Source organism: Anopheles maculipalpis, chromosome 2RL (genome assembly GCF_943734695.1).
Source record: "Anopheles maculipalpis chromosome 2RL, idAnoMacuDA_375_x, whole genome shotgun sequence".
NCBI classification, from domain to species: domain Eukaryota; kingdom Metazoa; phylum Arthropoda; class Insecta; order Diptera; family Culicidae; genus Anopheles; species Anopheles maculipalpis.
The window spans coordinates 27,511,798-27,530,366 of NC_064871.1; the positions used below are offsets into that span (position 1 = coordinate 27,511,798).

General features: G+C 48.5%; 2 protein-coding genes across 2 annotated transcripts; both read left to right on the forward strand.

Annotated features, from left to right (window-relative positions):
* The first annotated feature begins 4,015 nt into the window (after window positions 1-4,015).
* Window positions 4,016-12,751, forward strand: LOC126556575 (remodeling and spacing factor 1-like). Its single transcript, XM_050211895.1, has 8 exons — window positions 4,016-4,215; window positions 4,338-4,522; window positions 4,586-4,782; window positions 4,847-6,708; window positions 6,784-10,935; window positions 11,491-11,677; window positions 11,747-12,030; window positions 12,115-12,751. The coding sequence occupies exons 1-8, from the start codon at window positions 4,074-4,076 to the stop codon at window positions 12,687-12,689; spliced, it is 7,584 nt and encodes a 2,527-aa protein (XP_050067852.1). The 5' UTR covers window positions 4,016-4,073; the 3' UTR covers window positions 12,690-12,751.
* Window positions 12,752-16,852: 4,101 nt separating this feature from the next.
* On the forward strand, window positions 16,853-17,988 carry LOC126558435 (cAMP-dependent protein kinase catalytic subunit 1). The gene has a single exon (XM_050214452.1). It carries the CDS (start codon window positions 16,899-16,901, stop codon window positions 17,958-17,960), a length of 1,062 nt encoding a protein of 353 aa, XP_050070409.1. The 5' UTR covers window positions 16,853-16,898; the 3' UTR covers window positions 17,961-17,988.
* The last annotated feature ends 581 nt before the right edge of the window (window positions 17,989-18,569 follow it).

Genomic DNA, 18,569 nt, shown 5'->3' on the forward strand with positions numbered 1-18,569 from the left:
GTTAGGCAGGCAAGGGCAGATGTTACCGTAACCGCGAGCGCGGGACACGCAGATACACACCCGGGTGATGAAGGTGGTACTTTTTTTTCAATCGCAAAGGAAATGATGCCCTACCGATAATGTTGGTATATATTCACGCCATTTTCAGGAAGTGAGTTTTCGGGTGAGGGATGCTAAGATTGTTCAATGAGAGTGTTGATAAGAAAATATGTAAAATGGGATAAATTTGAGTATTTCCCGACAAAGGGATATATTCTAGAATCCATCATTTTCTATCGCAGTAGCTTATGGATAAGGTGGTACAATTTTACACAAGCAAAGCTATGTACTGGAAGTTAAAAATACTCCATTTAACCACACTTTTAAAGCTTGTTGCTACTGAAACAATACAACAGACATATCGGGCATTGATAGCAAGTAAAGCAACTATTGCTAAGAAGGCGGAAAAATGTCGGTAAGGGCGCGAAAAAGTTATCAAGTTTTTTTTAATTAGTGGTGCTCCGGCGCGCCACCGCAACACTATAGTGGGTGTGTGTGTGTGAGGGAGAGTTTTTATACTCTAGTGCGGGTGTGTGGGTGAGTGCAAAAGATGGCATTTATGGAAGGGGAGCACCGAAATCTTGGTTCTGTTTCGGCGCATTTTTTTTTAAACTGTATATTTTGCACCGTGGTTATTATGATTGCCTGACGCCACCAACCAAAAGTGAAACGATGCCGCCAATCTATTCCGATCGAGAGAAAAAAAGCAATTCTTATCTTCGGCTCGTTTTACCGCAAAAGTGTCCGGCTTTTAAGACGGAATCCTAAAAGGTTTCCATTTCATCGCCTTCAAGTGGAAGTGTTTGGCTACACGCCGCACGCCATTTCCGTCCGGTCTCCGGTTGCAGGCACACTCTCTGTAGCTGGTTTGGTGGCCCAAACGAATCGTGCGTTCCCGGGAATGTTTGGCACAGGAACCCGGATCCGGGAATATTGCACCCCGGCGTGTGGTGTCCTCCGTCACCCACCGGTGGAGGTGGTGCTGGTGATGGGTACGGTCATTTTCAAGGATTATGAATGGCCTTGAAATACATAGTAGGACTATGGGACAGGAAGAGGCGCTGCTGCCGGTAGGCAAGAAGGAGGGTGCTCTTTTCCAGATGAGGATCGCATCTTCTCGCACGCTGTCAGGGGTTTTCAACCACTGTTAACGAAACAGTTAGTGTATGCCACCGTAATCAAAGCATTGTTTTTTTTCGCTGCACGACGATACGTAAAAAGTAATAGAAAATATACAAAAAAATGCGTTACATTCCAAATCCTGATTAGTTTAATTTCCCCAAAAACGGTATACAGGATTTATTCGAGTTGAAAACCCCTATCAAAGTAGTGGAGAGAGTACCGCGTGCATGCGTTCTGTCTCTCTTTCTCGCTCTCGCTCTATCTTTCACGCTTCCTCTCTTGCACACTAGCTTCGAAGGAGGAGAAAACCGATCGAATCGCGGTAGTAATGAGATGTCGAAAAAGACCGGCAAATGAGCAAAGAAGAAGAAGAACTCTCGGAATACACACAACTATATTCGCACACACGCAAACGCTTACTCACACTTGTGTGTGTGCAGCAGGCAACGAACGGTATTATACTATTGTGCGTATGATCTGGATGGAAGAAAAAAAAACCTTTTCGGCGAACAGTAAGGATATTCAAGTGATCTCTGTTCGGTTCGACCAGGAATCGTATCCCTTGTGTTATGCCTGCTGTAGGTCAAAGGCGTCATGCAGCTGCTGTCCCAGAGAAGCAGCTGCAATAAATATGTTTTCTGTTCGGGAATTACACATTGATGCCGCCGCCCGGGTTCGCATTTGCAGGCAGTTAAAATTAATGTTTTCAGACCATTACCATCCGATCCGGTATGGAATACACGTTTAATATTGATCGGAAGTAACTGGGCAGGGAGAGAGTTGATATGAGATTTTCGCCACTTTTAGTACATGCCATACACACATCTGTGTAAATAAAGTGCTAGGCACCGACCATCTTCCCGCTTTTTGGGATATGCAATCATTTAGGCGGATTAATGGACAGGTATATCACCAGACATCATTGGTTAAAATACTGTTTTAAAAAGTGTCCCCAATACGAACGTGTATGTATAGCTCTCCGTTCAGTGGAACGATATCAGGTGGCGGGCGACACGCTATTGCTTGTTGTACTTATCAACATTTTGTTCATATCTGCAAAGAACAGGGAATGTTTAGGCATCGTCTATCGGGGGACGAGGCACACCACATCGCCAAGATAGCTGCGGTCTGTCGCACGCGAATTGCTAAGCAAACAGAATCGATAGGCGCACATATTCTACCTTTTCCACTAGTTTCTTACCAATACAGTGGACGGGCCCAATATTAAGATATATGAGCGTCCTAAGGTGATTAAAAACATTTTTTGACGCAAAACGACGCGTTACACGATTGGTTGGCTGCGGGAGTAGTATTGGCGTCGGGTATCGAAGAAGGTTTTATTTAGTATCACGTAGTGGAAGACCTGCGCGTCTTTTGATTAGTGCATTATCTCACGATCATTGGATCTTTTAAGCAAAAATGGTAGAAAAAAGATAACACGAAAAAAAAAATTCGGTATGCTGCTTAACATCCGAGGTGTGAACAAATCCATCATTTTAGTAGGTTTCTTTGATCCTCTCATCCTTCAGATATTCTTATAAGAAATGTATTCAGATGTTATTTTAAGAGGCACACAGGAGAAACGTTAAGGAAAAAAACCTATAAGAAAGATAGATCAAAAATAGAAAAATGAGGTTATGTTTAGTTCTGCTGAAACATTCCACATATGGCAGTATGTATGTAATGCTTTGCTATTTTGTGTAAATAAATATTTTAACCATTAAGTTTTTTAAACTTTTTATATAATTTTGCTTGTAAAAAAGAGTAAACATAGCGTATGTAGGTTTGATGAATTTTGTATTGTTCTTTTTTTATTTGAGCTATATCGAACTTTGTATGCCTCAAAATTTCCCCAATGTTAATGGTCATTTCTACAACTATCTCCATCTGTAAAATATATAGATTTCTTAAATATATGTGAAATATTTCACATTATCATAATAAATCCCCCACTCAAAATGCCGGCTGCACCACGAGCTGTCAAAATTTGTGCACCGGGAATGGGCATCCGATTCGCCAGCGCCATCCAGCGGGAAACAATCGTGGTACGCGTGGAGAGAAGCCATCGAAACGGACAATTTTCAATGAGTTGCGTGTAAACGAATGGGAGCAAGCGAGACGGCGGCTTACACAAAGCGGCATTAGCAAAGGACAGCACGAGCATCATTTGTATTACACCTTCGTCTCCCAAAAATATGCTTCTGTTTTCCTTCTTGGTTTGAATCGGTGCTTTCGTTTGAAACTAGTGAAAAACTAAACGCGCACATCGTTTGCGAAAAGCGGTACGCGATGAGGCCTGTCCCGGTGTGTGATTAAAACGGAGTGGAAAATCGTGCGTGTGATTCGTCCCTTTGTTTCCCAACGTTCCAGTGCAGAAAGCACACGTCCTGTGAATGCCCGTGTCGTCTCGTCTTTGGAAGGTTTCGGTCTTCGGGTACAGTAGGCCGTGTGTGAACCATCGGAAGAAACGCTTGCCATTTTTGATGCAAAATACAAACGCGTGATAGAACCGCACACACAAAGGTGTCTTGCCCGCCAGCCCCAGGCCGCTCGGTGACCTGTATATCCGTGGAGGAAAATCTAAAACCCATACATCCGTAACAGCAGCAACAGCAAGCAGCAAAGTATACAATTTGTCTACCATGAAAGCAACGCACGACGACGGCATCTTTGTCGGCGTGAATCTTTCGTCTTGAAAAACCCTATTCCTCCCTCCATCTCCGACCCCACTTTGCCATCGTCGTTCCCTGCGGAAAAAAAACATTCGCCTTTGGTCGCCTTTTGGTCGCGGTATACGACGACGTTTGGCCACGGGGAGCAGCGTGCGGAGAAAGATGAGGGGTGTATGCAGTTTGTGAGCAAAAAAAAAAATAACCAAGGAAAACAATAATAACATTTCATCAAAAACAAAAATGGCCGGAGCGCAGATCACCTGCGAGAATGATCCGAATTTCGGCATCATTCTTTCGTTTATGGAACAGTTTGGGGCGTATTTGGACATTGGCGAGCTGAATATAGCGGAATTGAAGTCGATGCTCGAAAACGGCGAAACTGGTAAGTGGTTGCGCTGTACGATCCAAACGGGCAATGGTGTTTCGCAAAAATCCAAGTGTGCATCATGCAGTTCGTATTCTTCCTCACTCTCACTCTCTCTATCTCATTCTCGCTCTTCGCAGTTCCACAAGCGTTGGTCGATCTGCACATAAAGCTGATGCGAAAGATAAACAAAAAAGTACCGGCTGCTCGGTGGGAGCTTGCGTTGGCCAAATTTGCCCATTCGTACTCGCACCAGGACGCATGGGAAATTGAACGGTTTGGCTACAAAACGGCTAATCTAGGCGTCAAGCTACGGGTGCTTAAGGTAAGTTCGGGCGATGATCACATATTGCGACAGACTTATGATGTGTGTACTCGTTTTTGGTAGGCATTGTTGGAAGGACAGTTTGATTTGAATACAAAGTTCAAAACACAAATTAACACAACCGGCGCCGGTGAGCTACGGCTGGATCCGTTGGGGCGCGACCGGCAAGGTAACTGCTACTGGTACTTTATGGACGATAGTGCGAACCTGCAGATCTATCAATCCGACCCCGAAATGGAAACCTGGACACTGGTGGCAAGGTAAAAAGAAATCGGCATTTCAAGCTTGGTCCACAATTGAAGTAACCCCTTTTTTAATTTTTAGTAATCGGGACCAGTTTGTCAACATGATTGAAATGCTGAAAGATAACCGGCCCATCGAACCACTGGTCCCGGAGAATGTGGGGGACGACGAGGACGAGGATAGTGCTGGAAGCATGAGCGAAGCGGACGCAATGAAACTTGATACCTCCATACCGGCACCAACGGAAGTTCCTCCGAGTTTGATCATATCTCGCCGTACGTACAAAACCCCCGATCAACTAGACGTAACACTAGGGGTAGAGGACGTAAAGCAGGAGCATTCTAGTACTACCACAACCAGTGAACCAGTTGATAAGAACGACGAAGAAAACACTCCGAAACCGCTTCAGCAGGAAGGTAGCAAAGAGCGTAAAGAAGATGATGAGATGAAGACTGAGCCGGACACAGCGCAGGAAACGGATTTAACGGTGGAAAAAGATGAGCCTATGCAACTGACTGATGAAAAAGAACGTGGTACTTCGGTTCCAAAAGATACTTCCGAAGCGGTTAAAATGGAAGTAGATGAGATAGTCCCGACGCAAGTTGTCGTTGCACCGAAAGAAGAGACGCATGACTCAGAAAAGGATGTGTCCATGATAAAGGACGAACAAAATGAATCTGACCGAATGCCAGATGGCAATGCAAAGGAAGACTCTGCAGCAGTTCCGAAGCAATCCGAGACGACGGACTACGAGGTACGGATGGCAAAAGAACTAACTCCTGTAGAAACACAGCCGAATACAAAGGAATCTCGTGAGGAGAATGAAAAGGATGTTAACAAAACGGGTAAGACAGCACAGAAGGAGGACGAAGGTGTTGGTGAAGCGATCGAAGATCCACCATTAGTGGTAAAAGGTGAGGGCAGTGGTGCCGACTGTAATAGCGGAATTGAGCCAATGTTTAGTGAGGTCATCGAGGAATCGGTGATGTATGTGTACGGTGTCGGAGCTGGCCAGGAAAACGATATGGGTAATACGAAGAAGATCGAGACGGTCGGCGCCAATGCTAAGGAACGCGAGAATGATTGCAGTATTGCAAAGGCAGGAAACGGTGAAACCGAATTGTCACAAAACAGGGAAGGAAATGGTGATAATCAGAACGAGGAACTGGACTTATCGAGAAAAGCGGTGGTACCAACCAAAGAGAAGGATGCGTTCGATGATGTCGAGAAGAAGAATCACGATCCACCACCACCACCAGGAAGCAGCAGTGGTGATGCAGCATCCGAAGAAGCGGATGCAGTACTAGCGGATAAGAAGCAAAGTTCGCGTGGAAAGCGTAACGAACCGATGGCGATGTTGTTAGCACCACCGCAAGACAAACCGGTAGAGAAGCGTCGTGGTTCGAGGAAAAGCAATACGCCTAAAAAGGCATTCGATGCGTCCGTGAGGGTAGCGACGGTCCAAATTATGGAAACAACTGAGGAGCAGTTAGAAAGCAAAGAAGGAGCTTTCCCAACAGTAGAAACTGTGGTTGATAAAAGTTTGGCAAATGTCAACGTCGATAACAATGGTGATCACCACGTGGTTTCTGCCTCGAACGAAGGTGAATTGAAGGAAGAAAGGAAAAGTCCAGCTAAAGAACTGGATAGTAAAGAAAGACAGGAAGAGTCATCCGATAGTAAGAAAGCGCCAAAAAACACCACAGCGAAGGATTTAGTGAAAAGTGAACCGGTAAAGGAGGAGGAACAAAAGCCAGAACCGTCACAAGTGGACGAGAAACCACCAATAGTGCTCAGTATTGCACCGAAAGGTGAGCCAAGTAAAACGGAAGAAGCTAGCGCAGCAGTTGATCAAACGAACGTGAAGAAAGAATCCGATCATCCAGAAGATCCGGAAGGTGAAAGTCCTCCCAAGCGCAAGCGCCGCCATCGGAATGGTTTGGGTAAGTTAGGGAACCATTAGCTGAATGTGCGGGATTCAATAGACCGATCTGTAATTTTCTTTTGTCTACTTTCAGTTGATGGGCTCGACATTTCAATGGTGCTGGATGCCGGTTCCGACGGAGGCAACAATCCACCCGTCCGTCAATCGCGACGTATCGCTATGCAGAAGATCAAGGAAGAAACGAATCGGCGCGAAATCGAGGATCAAATGTTGAAAAAGATGAAAGCGGATGCGGTTAAGAAGAAAAAGGATTTGGGCATGAAGATTTCGGACGATGATTATCGAGCAGAACGGACTGAGCATTCGTCGACCGAGGACGATAGTTCCTCGGACGGTGGTATTGGACCGGATGGGCGTAGAAGAAGGAAGAAGAAAAAGAAGAAAAAGGGAAGCATTCATCAGCAGGCCCAACAGTTGCAGCAACAGTTAAACAAGAAGCAATCCACCTGGAACAGTGCATCACCGTCGGAAAGCAGTTCCGAGACGGAGGCGGAAGATTACTTTGCCGAACCGTACCATTCGGAGGAGGACGTACGGCGTAGCCAGGTGCTGAAGTCGGATCATGAGTTTTCACCTGAATCGGATCTGGAAACGGAAGCACCGGCACAACCGTTGAAGCGAGCACGAACAGCTCGTAAAGCAAGACGCACGCGTGATGAAGAGGAGGAGGAGGAAGAAGAGGAAGAGGAGGATGATGGGGGTGAGGATCATGCGTGTCAGGAGTGTAAAAAGACGGATCAGCCCGAATGGATACTGTTGTGCGATTCTTGCGATAAGGGTTACCACTGTGCGTGCCTGAAACCGGTGCTGTTCACCATCCCCGAGGGTGATTGGTTCTGTCCGGTGTGTTTGCATCGGCAGCTGATCGAGCGGCTCCAATCGAAGCTGCTGCTGTACGATGCGCTCCGTGCGAAGCTAGAAGCGGAAGAAAAACGACGTCAGGAAGAGGAACAATCGGCGCGTGAAGCTGAGCTAGCGGAGCAGGCGTTAGCTAATGAACGGGAAGAGCAACTGCGAGCCCAGCGACGTGCCCGGCAGCAGCAACGTTTGTTGGACCGTGCCGATGCAGAAGGACGTCGTCGAACGCGATCCGGCTCGGAGGAGGAATCATCCCGCGATCGACGACGACGAAGGCAACGACATCGAAACAGACGGACAGTGCCGAAAAAGCGATCACGATCGCGATCGGGCAGTTCTGATGGGTTGTTGGGCAGTGATGATGGAAGTGGCCGTGGTGTTGGAAGTAGTGACGGAAGTGGTAGTGATGATAGCAAAAGCAGTACCGATTCGGACGATATTCCGATCTATAAGCTGCGGCGCCGCGCTTCGACAAAGGTGAGCTACAAGTTTAACGAGTACGACAGTCTGATCGATTCGGCCATACGACGAGAAATGCGCGGCTGCGAGTTGATGGAGGAAGAGGAAGAGGACGAGGACGAGGAAGGGCACGGATTTTCCAAGGGTAAGGACATCAGTACTATCATCGAAGCCACTACACGGGAGGAACAGGCACGGAAGAAGGCATTGGAGAAGGAAGGTGGGAACGATGGAGGAGAAGAAGAGAATGGCCGTTTAAATGGAGATCGAGAAGGAATGCAACCTGCCACAGCGATAGAAGCGGTCGAACGGACGGAGAAGAGTGGTGACGAAGAGGGAGAGGAAGTGGCTGTGCGGCAGGAGCGTAAACCGGCGTCTACCTTTAACCGCTTATCAGCCAATAATGCTATCGAAAAGAAACGCAAAAAGAAAAAGAAAAATCTCTGCAAGATCGAAATCAGTAGCGAAGAGGATGACGATTCGGATGAAGATTTCCGCGGTGATGGGAGCGGTTCCGAAGAGGACGAAGAGGAGGACGATGATGAGGAGGATGACGACGATGAGAACTCACTGTCGGGTGAGAGTGAAAGTTCGCTCGATACGGGACGGCGGACGGGTCATAAAAATCGACTCCGGAAGCCAAGCCGTCGTGCGGCAGCTAGTAAGCGTCGCCGGATAGTGGAAAATTCGGACGATTCGGACGAGATCGAGCAGGAAGTGCGACGGGCGAAGGCGAAAAAGGCACGCAAAAATCGTGTCCTCGATGATAGCGACGAAGAGCTTGAGCTGGATGACGACGATGACGAGGACAGCGAAGACTACGATAGTGACGATCTGTGTAGCGACACAGAGACGGAGAGTAGTCGCAGCAGTAAGAGCAGTAGGAGCGGAAGCACGAGCAGTAGCAGTAGTGCACCAAGCACTGAGGGCGATTGGCGGCGTAAGAAAAAGTCCAAGGGTACGAAATCGAAACCGAAATCGGGAGGAGGAGCATCAACAGTATCGTCGACCGGAGGCGGCAAACATCTGGAACGTCCGAAGAAGGCTGGCAAAGAACCCCGCCCGAAAGGTGTACTTGAATCGAGCGATGAGGACGAAAGCGACAGTGAGCGGGAGGGTGGTGGTGGTAAGGGTAGCGGTAAAACGATGCCCGGTCGTAAGAAGCAAAGTAAAAAGACGACCACACGGTCCAGTCCCGATGCAGGACGGGCGGGTGAGAAAAAAACGGATCGTAAAACGCGTGGCAAAAAAATCCACTACATCGTCGACGAGGACTTTGAGAGTTCGGATGATGGTATACGGCCGGGTGTACAGCGACCGGACACACCGCCGGAAGAGCGGGAACAGTTTATCCGGCGACAGGAAGAGATTAAGCGCATGCTAGCGGAAAACAATGCGGCAAAGGCAAAGGAGTTGGCCACGTCCAAGATCGATCAGCTGGTCGGTGGTCGTGCAGCTGGATCGAAGGACCCATCGAAGGATTCGCTCTCGGACGTACCGATGCAGGTGATAGAAAGTGCCCGCATACTGGACATTGATTTCCTGAAGAGTACGAGCGGCAATACGGCGCGCATCTCGACCGTTGACTCCGTGGTCGATTTTGACGATGAGCTGCCGGAAGATTTCGATCCAGACGACGAAATGGACGATGAGGCACTGGCCAAGATTATGGAGGAGGAAGACTTTGCACACCATCAGTTAAAGCCACCGGCGACTGCGTCGACGGCATCACCATCAGTCGATTTGCTGCCGCCAGCAGCACCACCGGCTGTTGCTACGCCCAAAAACCGAATGAATCGACCGGTCGATCCGGAAGAGTTCCTACTTCATCAGCAGCAGGGGCAGCAGCAAAAGGTGGGCCGTCCACTTGATGTGTCTTCTGTCGCCCGAAAGGATCAACTACCCCCGTTGCCTTTACCGGTGAATCTGGCTTCCTCCTCTTCGGCAGCACCATCTCACCACCATCCGCCGGTGCAGAGCCCGATCAAGGCCTTACTCAAACCGACGGGCATACCGACGTCCACGATTATGTCGGCTTCCGGTGGTGGTGGTAGTACAATTCTCGCGAACGCACTACAAACTGGTCCTACGTTGCCTCCCCCACCGCTATTGAAAGAATCCCATCCTGGTCGGCCGGAGGTACTCATGCGAGGTGGACCACCACATTCACTTCCACCTGGCAGCGGTCCCCATCATCACCATCCCCCCGGTGGACCACCACATCATAAGCCGGAGCTGTCGCATCTGATGATGGGACTGGGTGCTGGTGTTCCATTATCGTTGGCAAAAGGAATCCCATTACCACCGCACCACCATTCCGGACATCGTTTACCACCCGGTAGTTTGGGAATGCCACCGAACATGCTCGGACACGTTCCACATCCTTCGCACGGAGCGAATTTAGGTTTGCACACAAAGTCCGGTCCTCCTGGTTCGGGTGTGTTGAGCAATAGTGCTGTTGGTATTGCAGCAGCTGCGATCGTATCGGCCGCTACTAGTATTGGTCCCGGTGCAACCGGACCGGGTATGGCGCATACACCTCCTCCAGCATCACCAACGGCGACGGCAGGTCCCGTACCAAGAATGCCTATCGGTGCAACACCTTCACCGGCGGCGACGACACCAAGCTCCGAGCGAAGGCCGGGACGACGGAAGAAGATTACCCCGCTTCGGGAGGATCTAAAGCGAAAGGGAGCGGGTGGTGGAACGCAAGATCAACCGTCGGTTCCTACAGCGGCCCATCAAGAGCAGCATCAGAGGCCACCTCCACAGCATCCCTCGCTGCATCATGGTCATGTGGCACGGTTACCACCACCACCACCGTCTACGATGCCTTCCGTGTCGACGGCTGGTCCACCGATCGGGCTGAGGCCATCGCTACCGCCGGTCACCACCAGCCATAATTCAAGTGAGTTCCATAAATGTATCTGTCTTTCCGTTATTTATTTCCTTCCATTTTATTCTTATTATCTTTTTCGAAGGCTCAAAAAACTCACAGTCCTAATATCTTAAAGTTAGATTTTAATGTAACAGTAATCCTACTGATATGACCAGATAGACCAACGAACAGTTATCTGGATAAGGTGCCTCAATAGCCTCTCTCTTTGATCACGGTTTTCTGTTCCAAAAGCTCTCAATATCGTTTGCGGTCGAGTGCCGTCATCTTCCAAAGTATTGGGCTGATTTTTCTGTGGTGGTTTATCACTAATGCCTAATGTTCCATTTGTTCATGTGGATTGCTTTAACATAATTTAATGAAGAAGAAGCCCTTCTCGAAATGGTTCTAAAACAGAGATCACCTAACACAATGTTTATCCTTAAGAAAGCGATAGAGAGTAGTCAGTAAATGTGCTATATGACTTAATTGCAATCTTCCTTTTAAGCTAATTCTGCTGATCCAGCAGTAGTCAAAAAAAAAAAAAAACTAATCCTGGAAACGATCTTCTCTCCAATTTGTTTACAGTTCAACAAAGCGCATCGGCTATCGCTGCTGCTGCTGCGGCCGCTGCCGCTGCGGCCGCAGCTCAGGAGTTGGCAATCAAAGTACATTCCCGTTCGACCGTGGACGTTGCCGGCGGTGGCAGTGCTGGAATGCACGTAAACGAACCACCCTTGTCGGTTCCTTCATCGGTAGCGCATCTGTCGTATTTGTAAGTTTTTGCTCACGCTGCAGTGTATGATTCTGCATGCTAATATACTGTTGCTTGCTTCCATTCCAGCAGATCGGAAAATCCACTCTTTGCGCATCGTCTCGGTCCCTTGCCTAGCAGTATTCTTTCATCCGGCAGCAGCAGCCTGCAGCGGATTGCGGCCATCAGCGGTGCCGCACCGCCGACAGTGTTTGGTGATCCGTCGGCGTACAATGGCGGCTGGAAGCCTCCACCACCGACATCATCAGCAGCGGCCAGTAGCAAGCCGAAAGCAAGCGGTGGTCCACCGTCGGCGCCGCCCGGTATGATGGTGGGTCCACCTCCTCCTGTTGGATCACTGGAACATTACCATGGTTTGTATAGCTGGACCGGACACACGATCCTCATTACGACACTTGATACTGAAAAATAAAAAAAAAATCTCTCGTCCTCCACAGAATATAATCCAGGCAACCATCACTACAACCCGTACTACAATGTGCTGGATCGGGCGGGACATCTGAGACCGCCGCCAACGATCGGTGAGCTGCATCGAACCAGTGCCCTGTCGCCCACCACCTTTACCACGCTGCAGCCTCTTGAGTTTTCGCACGTGCTAAAACCGGCCAGTGAAAACCATCATCACCAACCACCACCCAGCAGCCATCATCCACATCACCATCACAGCGCCACCCCATCACCGGCTGGTTCGTCGACAGGTGCTGGTGGTGACGATGGTTCGAGTACAGATCACAGGGCTGGCGCTGGTGGTGCTGCTTCTGCTGGTCCACCACCGTCCTCATCGTCGTCTTCGGTGGTGTCGGAAAGTCATCCAACGTCGGTAAGCGCACCATCTCCGCCATCTCCTACGAGTGACTCCACGGCATCCGGTGCCGGTACGGTGGCACCCTCGTTGATGCCTCCTTCCGCAAATTCTGGTGCGCCCGGTGCCTCCTCGTCCAGCACGAGTACAAGCGTTTTCGGCGAGCTAGTAAGCTATTTCAGTTCTCAGCAAGATGATTTAGATTCGTAATCTATTTAAATGACAAAGCACCCGACAATGGGTCTGCGAGATGCAAAAGTGTAATTTTTAATCTACATCCACAACGCAATCAAACAAAATCTTCACCCCGTCCCCCTAAACATCCTTTGTCCCCACTGGAATTAATGCTTAACTTATACATAGGTGCAGCTCCCGTCGCCCCATCGAAATGGCCATCTTATTAGAAACCGATATATATATATACCCTCTTGCTATTGTCACCCATTATTACGTTCCACAGTATGTGCGTAGTGCTCTGTTTTAATCGATTGGCCAATGTTTATAAACGGTGCAGGGTGTGTGTGGACGGGAGATTGCTAGATGCAGATATATTTGTTTATAAAGTAAGAAAATAAAGATATACTCACAGACGCTGAAACAGGACAGACCGTGTCCACATAGTAGTAGTGGACATGAATTTTGTCAAGCGACTGCTATTGAATTAGAGGAAACAAACGTGGTACACGGTTGGTTTTATTTTATCGTTATTATCGGAACATTCGCTTTTCTTTAGGTTTTTTTTTTATTAGAGAGCAAACTTGGTGGGTAGATACATATGAGGCATTTTGAAAAAGTGTATATAGATTTGCCAAATTAAAAATACTGATTGGTTGCTTTCGGGTTTTTTCTTGGTTCCATCCTTGCTGGGGCAGTTTTTGCGTGTCCTGGTGCGTTCAGTTTTGGTTTACGGTGTCATTCAATTCGTTGGATTCCGTGGAGAATTTGCTGGTAACTCTACTTCCGTAACGATCTCATCTTTTCAAGCCATATTTGACAATTTGCGTAAATTGAACCATGTTCGGAATATTCTACATGAGGAATAGAAATGCTATTCCCCTTTAGGTGAGCAGATTTTTCCTTGGTGGATTGTTCCATTTTGAGTATAAAAATAAAATTAATAAATAGTGCTGCTGCTTTGGCAGTCCTTTATTAAATGTGTGGCTGTCGTCTTAGATCCTCCATACAGATTTTGGTGTAAACTTAAAATTGGTTGTACTTCCCTAATGAAATTGCTCAATGTATGCTAGATCATAACGAACACCTCGAAAAATATACCTCAAAGCATCTGTCAATATGAAATATAGTTGAAATCAAGACGCCATATTGAACATTAATTTGATAGTGGCAAAACAGTTGCATGTTTCATTTCAAAAAAGTGCAAAAGTGGTGTTTATCATCAATTAATTAAGCTTGTTTTGTTCATCTGAAACAAATCCTCTTGAAAACATTTTCTAACCGATATTATTCGATTTCCACCCGATTCCCGGCACTACACATGTACTGACCTGGTCCGTATCGCGTTGACGTTTGTCATTTCGCTTTGCTTCGACTTTGCACCGCCAGAGCACACTACCGTACTTTTCATGCACAGGGAAAAAACTGGGTCTCTACGACACACATCATCTCTCGCACGGATTTTCGTTTCGTGGTGTCGTCGAGTAAATAATCTTTTCCGTCGCGGTCCGTTCACAGTACGGCAAAAAACAGCAGCTGCCTGTGCGTCGGAAGTGTGTAAAAAGTGAAGCGGCGTGTCTCAGAAGAGCAAAACGACAGGCCAACGATACCTCGGATCTTGTATGCTTCAAAGTCTCAGACGAACGTAAAAGTGTATCGTAATCAACAAAAGCGAACATCCCCCCGCCATAAGTGGGTGCGAACAGTTTCTGTACTGGCGGTCGCAAGGTTAGGCGAGACAACAGGGGTACAAAAGAAAAAAGGGGGCCAGTCGGGCCACTGTCAGGTTGGTGGCGTTGTGTGAATAATGAGAAAAAGTCTGTCCTTTGGTTCGTGAACGCAACGTGCGGGATGTGCTGCAGGGAAGAAGTCTATTAGATCCTGTACCGCCGCAGTACGAAGGAATGAATGAAGGTGTAGGTGTGAATTTGTGTGCAAGTGTCCACTGTTTTCTCGAGAATTGCGAACCAACGGCAGCAGTCGCGGTGTGAACGAAGAAGGAGGATATTCTAATCGATAGCAGGCACCAGGCAGCAGAGAGAGCATAAATAAGCCAGAGAAAGAGCAAGAAAGAGAGAGAAAGCAACAACAAAAAAACAATTGTGAAAAAATCCTACCGGATCTCGAAGTGTCCCCGCGTGTTTGTGTGTATGAGCGGTGTGTGAAATTTGTGTACGTGTGCAGCAGTGCAGACAGCAGCAGGTGTGAGCACGGAGTGTGTGGTACGGATTCTTCGAGCGATAGACCGAACGACGGTGCTGATCAACTGATTGTTTTTAATGTTTCTGCTTCGTTCGGAACGGTAACCTTCGTTGACCGTTTTTCCATTTTCACCATTTGACACATTGGAAGCAATGTTCTGAGGGCCCCAGTAATAATGATAATGCTAGGAGTGTTTTAAACTCAAAGTGTGTGTGTGTGTGTGCGCGTACAAGAAACGGTGTAGTAGGAGGTGTGCGGTGTGCGTCGAGAGTGCAAGAGAGAAAGAGAGCGAGGACACCGACCAATCGTGCAGTGTGCGAGCACAGGTGGAAGGCAGCAGAAGGCCACTTCGATCGAACGACACACACACACCCGCTTGGCGCCACTGGTGCGAGCGAAACAACACCACATCCGAAAGCGCGAGCGAGTGGATTTTGCATCCGTGAGAGAAAATTCCCGCACAGAGAGAGAGAGAGAGAGAGAGGGAGGAAAACTCGTGAACACACAATAGCGCTTTTTTATTCCCAGTGAACTGCGCGCGAGAAGGGGTTTTTCTTTTCGCGTGCGTGCCTCCGTGTTTGTGTTTGTGTGTGTGTGGGCAAGTTCGTGCGTGCGTGATCTTCTGTGTATTTTTCCCGTACCAATCTCACGGGTTATTTCAGAAAAATCACCATCCGGCCGTTCGTAGTCATCGTCGCGGTTTTGGAGTGACCCCGGGACAACCAGGCAGGGCCTCAAATGGACGTAACGATCGGTGATAATTGAGGCGGAACAGGCGATTCCCGTCGTGCGAAAATATTACGTGCAAAAGTGTGCTGTGTGTTGTGGGGGCATTGGAAACAGCGCGGTGCCGTTGTGTGCGATTGTGTGTGGGGTTGTGTGTTTCCGTCTTTTTTTTGTTCACTGTTTAAAATTCCATTCCGCCGTGTGGAACAGTGGTGTGAAAAAAAGTTGTGTGTTATTACATCGTTTTGCTGTTGAGCGGACGACTACTACGATTACTACCAACTACTACTAGCGAGTGGAGGAAGGTAGCAACAACTGCCACTAACTGTGCACTTCGGAATCTCAACTGCTGCTGGGAGTGGAATTGATCGAAAGAAAGAAATAAAAGCGCAAGGGCAAACGGGGAACGAAGCACTGCTCCCCAAATTCGGCAAGTGACCAAAAATACACCCGGCGGAAGGACGGACATATCGCTGGCGAACGGAAATCCGTAAAGAGGCCCCCTGAGCACTGGAGCTGAGAAGGCCACCATCACCGGAATTTGTCGAGCAGGATCGATCGATTATTGGGAAGAAGTCGTCCTGGGACCTTGCGCTGAGAAGTGCTGGGTTTTGTGGAACGTTACCGAATAAGCTGTACGTGTACGTGTTTAGGAACATCGTCAAACAATAGAATCCATCTCTAAGTATCCTGCCTTGACCATTTACCTACATCGCAAGACGTGTGTAATCATATCGTGCTGAAGAAGCTGCTGCCTAGAGCGACACCGAAAAGCGAGCGAGAGAGAGGTGTGAGCGAAAAGCAAGTGGAAAAACGAGAGAGGGAGAGAGAGAGAGAGAGTCAAAAATTGCTGCTTCAGCATACACCAACACCACACTAGTTGTCATCATCCGTTGGGTCATTTTCATCTCCTTGAGTTGCTGCGACAAACAAAAAATTGATCCTGGTGCCTGCACACCACTGAGTGAGCAGCCAGCTGACAGTCGTCGTCGTCGTCCATCAAGTATCACCATCCCTGCCTCAGCACATCCTCCCCCAACCCCACCAGCTCGTCAACGCTCTCGTACATTGTTGTAATAAAAGCAAGAATATCGATTAAATCGCGAATCCAAGGCGACACCAAGCAGCAGCAGACAAAGCGTTGGTACCGCATATATACATTGCTTCATTTTTACATCTCTAGCGCAACACAGCAACTTATACACATAACTATTTATATAGCGAATATATTATAAGCAAGCAAGTGTTTGTTTTGTTATTCGCGTACGCGTACGTAATATTTCATACCGCATAGAACAAACATAATTGATAGCAACCATGGGCAATAACGCGACATCTGCGAACAAGAAAGTTGATGCTGCCGAGAGTGTGCGGGAGTTTCTGGACCAAGCGAAGGAAGATTTCGAGGAGAAATGGAAGCGCAACCCGACGAACACGGCCGCGCTCGATGACTTCGAGCGGATCAAGACGCTCGGTACCGGGTCGTTCGGGCGCGTCATGATCGTACAGCACAAATCGACCAAGGACTACTACGCCATGAAGATCCTGGACAAACAGAAGGTGGTCAAGCTGAAGCAGGTCGAGCACACGCTGAACGAGAAGCGCATCCTGCAGGCAATCTCGTTCCCCTTCCTGGTTAGCCTCAAGTTCCATTTCAAGGACAACTCCAACCTGTACATGGTGCTGGAGTACGTGCCGGGTGGCGAAATGTTTTCGCACCTTCGGAAGGTGGGTCGTTTTTCGGAGCCCCACTCGCGCTTCTACGCCGCTCAAATTGTGCTGGCGTTCGAGTACCTTCACTATCTCGATCTGATCTACCGCGATTTGAAGCCGGAAAACTTGCTGATCGATTCGCAGGGATACCTGAAGGTAACTGATTTTGGGTTCGCCAAGCGGGTCAAGGGCCGAACCTGGACGTTGTGCGGTACGCCCGAGTACCTAGCGCCCGAAATCATTCTTAGCAAGGGCTACAACAAGGCGGTCGACTGGTGGGCGCTCGGTGTGCTGGTGTACGAGATGGCGGCCGGCTATCCACCGTTCTTTGCCGACCAGCCGATACAGATCTACGAGAAGATCGTGAGCGGCAAGGTGCGCTTCCCGTCGCACTTCGGCTCGGAGCTGAAGGATCTGCTGCGCAACCTGCTGCAGGTCGATCTGACCAAGCGCTACGGCAACCTGAAGGCGGGCGTGAACGACATCAAGGGGCACCGATGGTTCGCCTCGACCGACTGGATCGCGGTGTTCCAGAAGCGCATCGAGGCGCCGTTCATACCGCGCTGCAAGGGTCCAGGTGACACGAGCAATTTCGACGACTACGAGGAGGAAACGTTGCGCATCTCCAGCACCGAGAAGTGCGCCAAGGAGTTTGCCGAGTTCTAAATTTTGCGGTCGATATGCACGCATATACGTGTGGAACGTCATCATCAGGACTTGCTGCTGTTGCTGCTGCTACCGCTACTACCGTTTCTACTTCTATTCGTGCTACTACTACCACTACCTACTACGACCAACATCACCATCACCACCAGGCGCCTCCATTCATGTGTGCGAATGGAATGTGAGGAGAAAGAGCAAAGGCGGAAGGAAGGAAGGACGATTGCGTAATCTGATTGGCCGGTAGCTTTACATCCACAATTCCGATTGTGGAGCACACAGAGATACACTTAGCCCACCCCCATCTAACCACGTCTGTCAGTCTGTTTTCCCGATCCTCTACCTACTAGACTGCACACAATGTTACTTCCAGCATGAAATTCAGCGACCCTAGCGCCATCTGATGGTCGTTAGTAGTAACTCACGGTTTGCTGCAAGGATCGTGCTATGGATCCTAGATCCCCTTTCACTACTACCGGCACCAATCAAAAGCGCTGCGATCTCATGTGGGTGTGTGTATGTGTAGTAAGGAGACATCATCATCATTATTCTTCCTGACCTCGCCAAACGGTGGTAGCAGCAGAACACAGTCATTAATGACGCGCCATCTGGTAG

What these genes read in the sequence shown, in the direction of transcription:
- LOC126558435 (XM_050214452.1), top strand. Translation starts at nt 16,899, where the DNA reads ATGGGCAATAACGCGACATCTGCGAACAAGAAAGTTGATGCTGCCGAG.
- LOC126556575 (XM_050211895.1), top strand. Translation starts at nt 4,074, where the DNA reads ATGGCCGGAGCGCAGATCACCTGCGAGAATGATCCGAATTTCGGCATC. An exon ending in GTAGCGCATCTGTCGTATTT is followed by an intron (nt 11,678 to 11,746) that starts GTAAGTTTTTGC and finishes CTTCCATTCCAG; the next exon opens with CAGATCGGAAAATCCACTCT. An exon ending in ATCACTGGAACATTACCATG is followed by an intron (nt 12,031 to 12,114) that starts GTTTGTATAGCT and finishes CGTCCTCCACAG; the next exon opens with AATATAATCCAGGCAACCAT.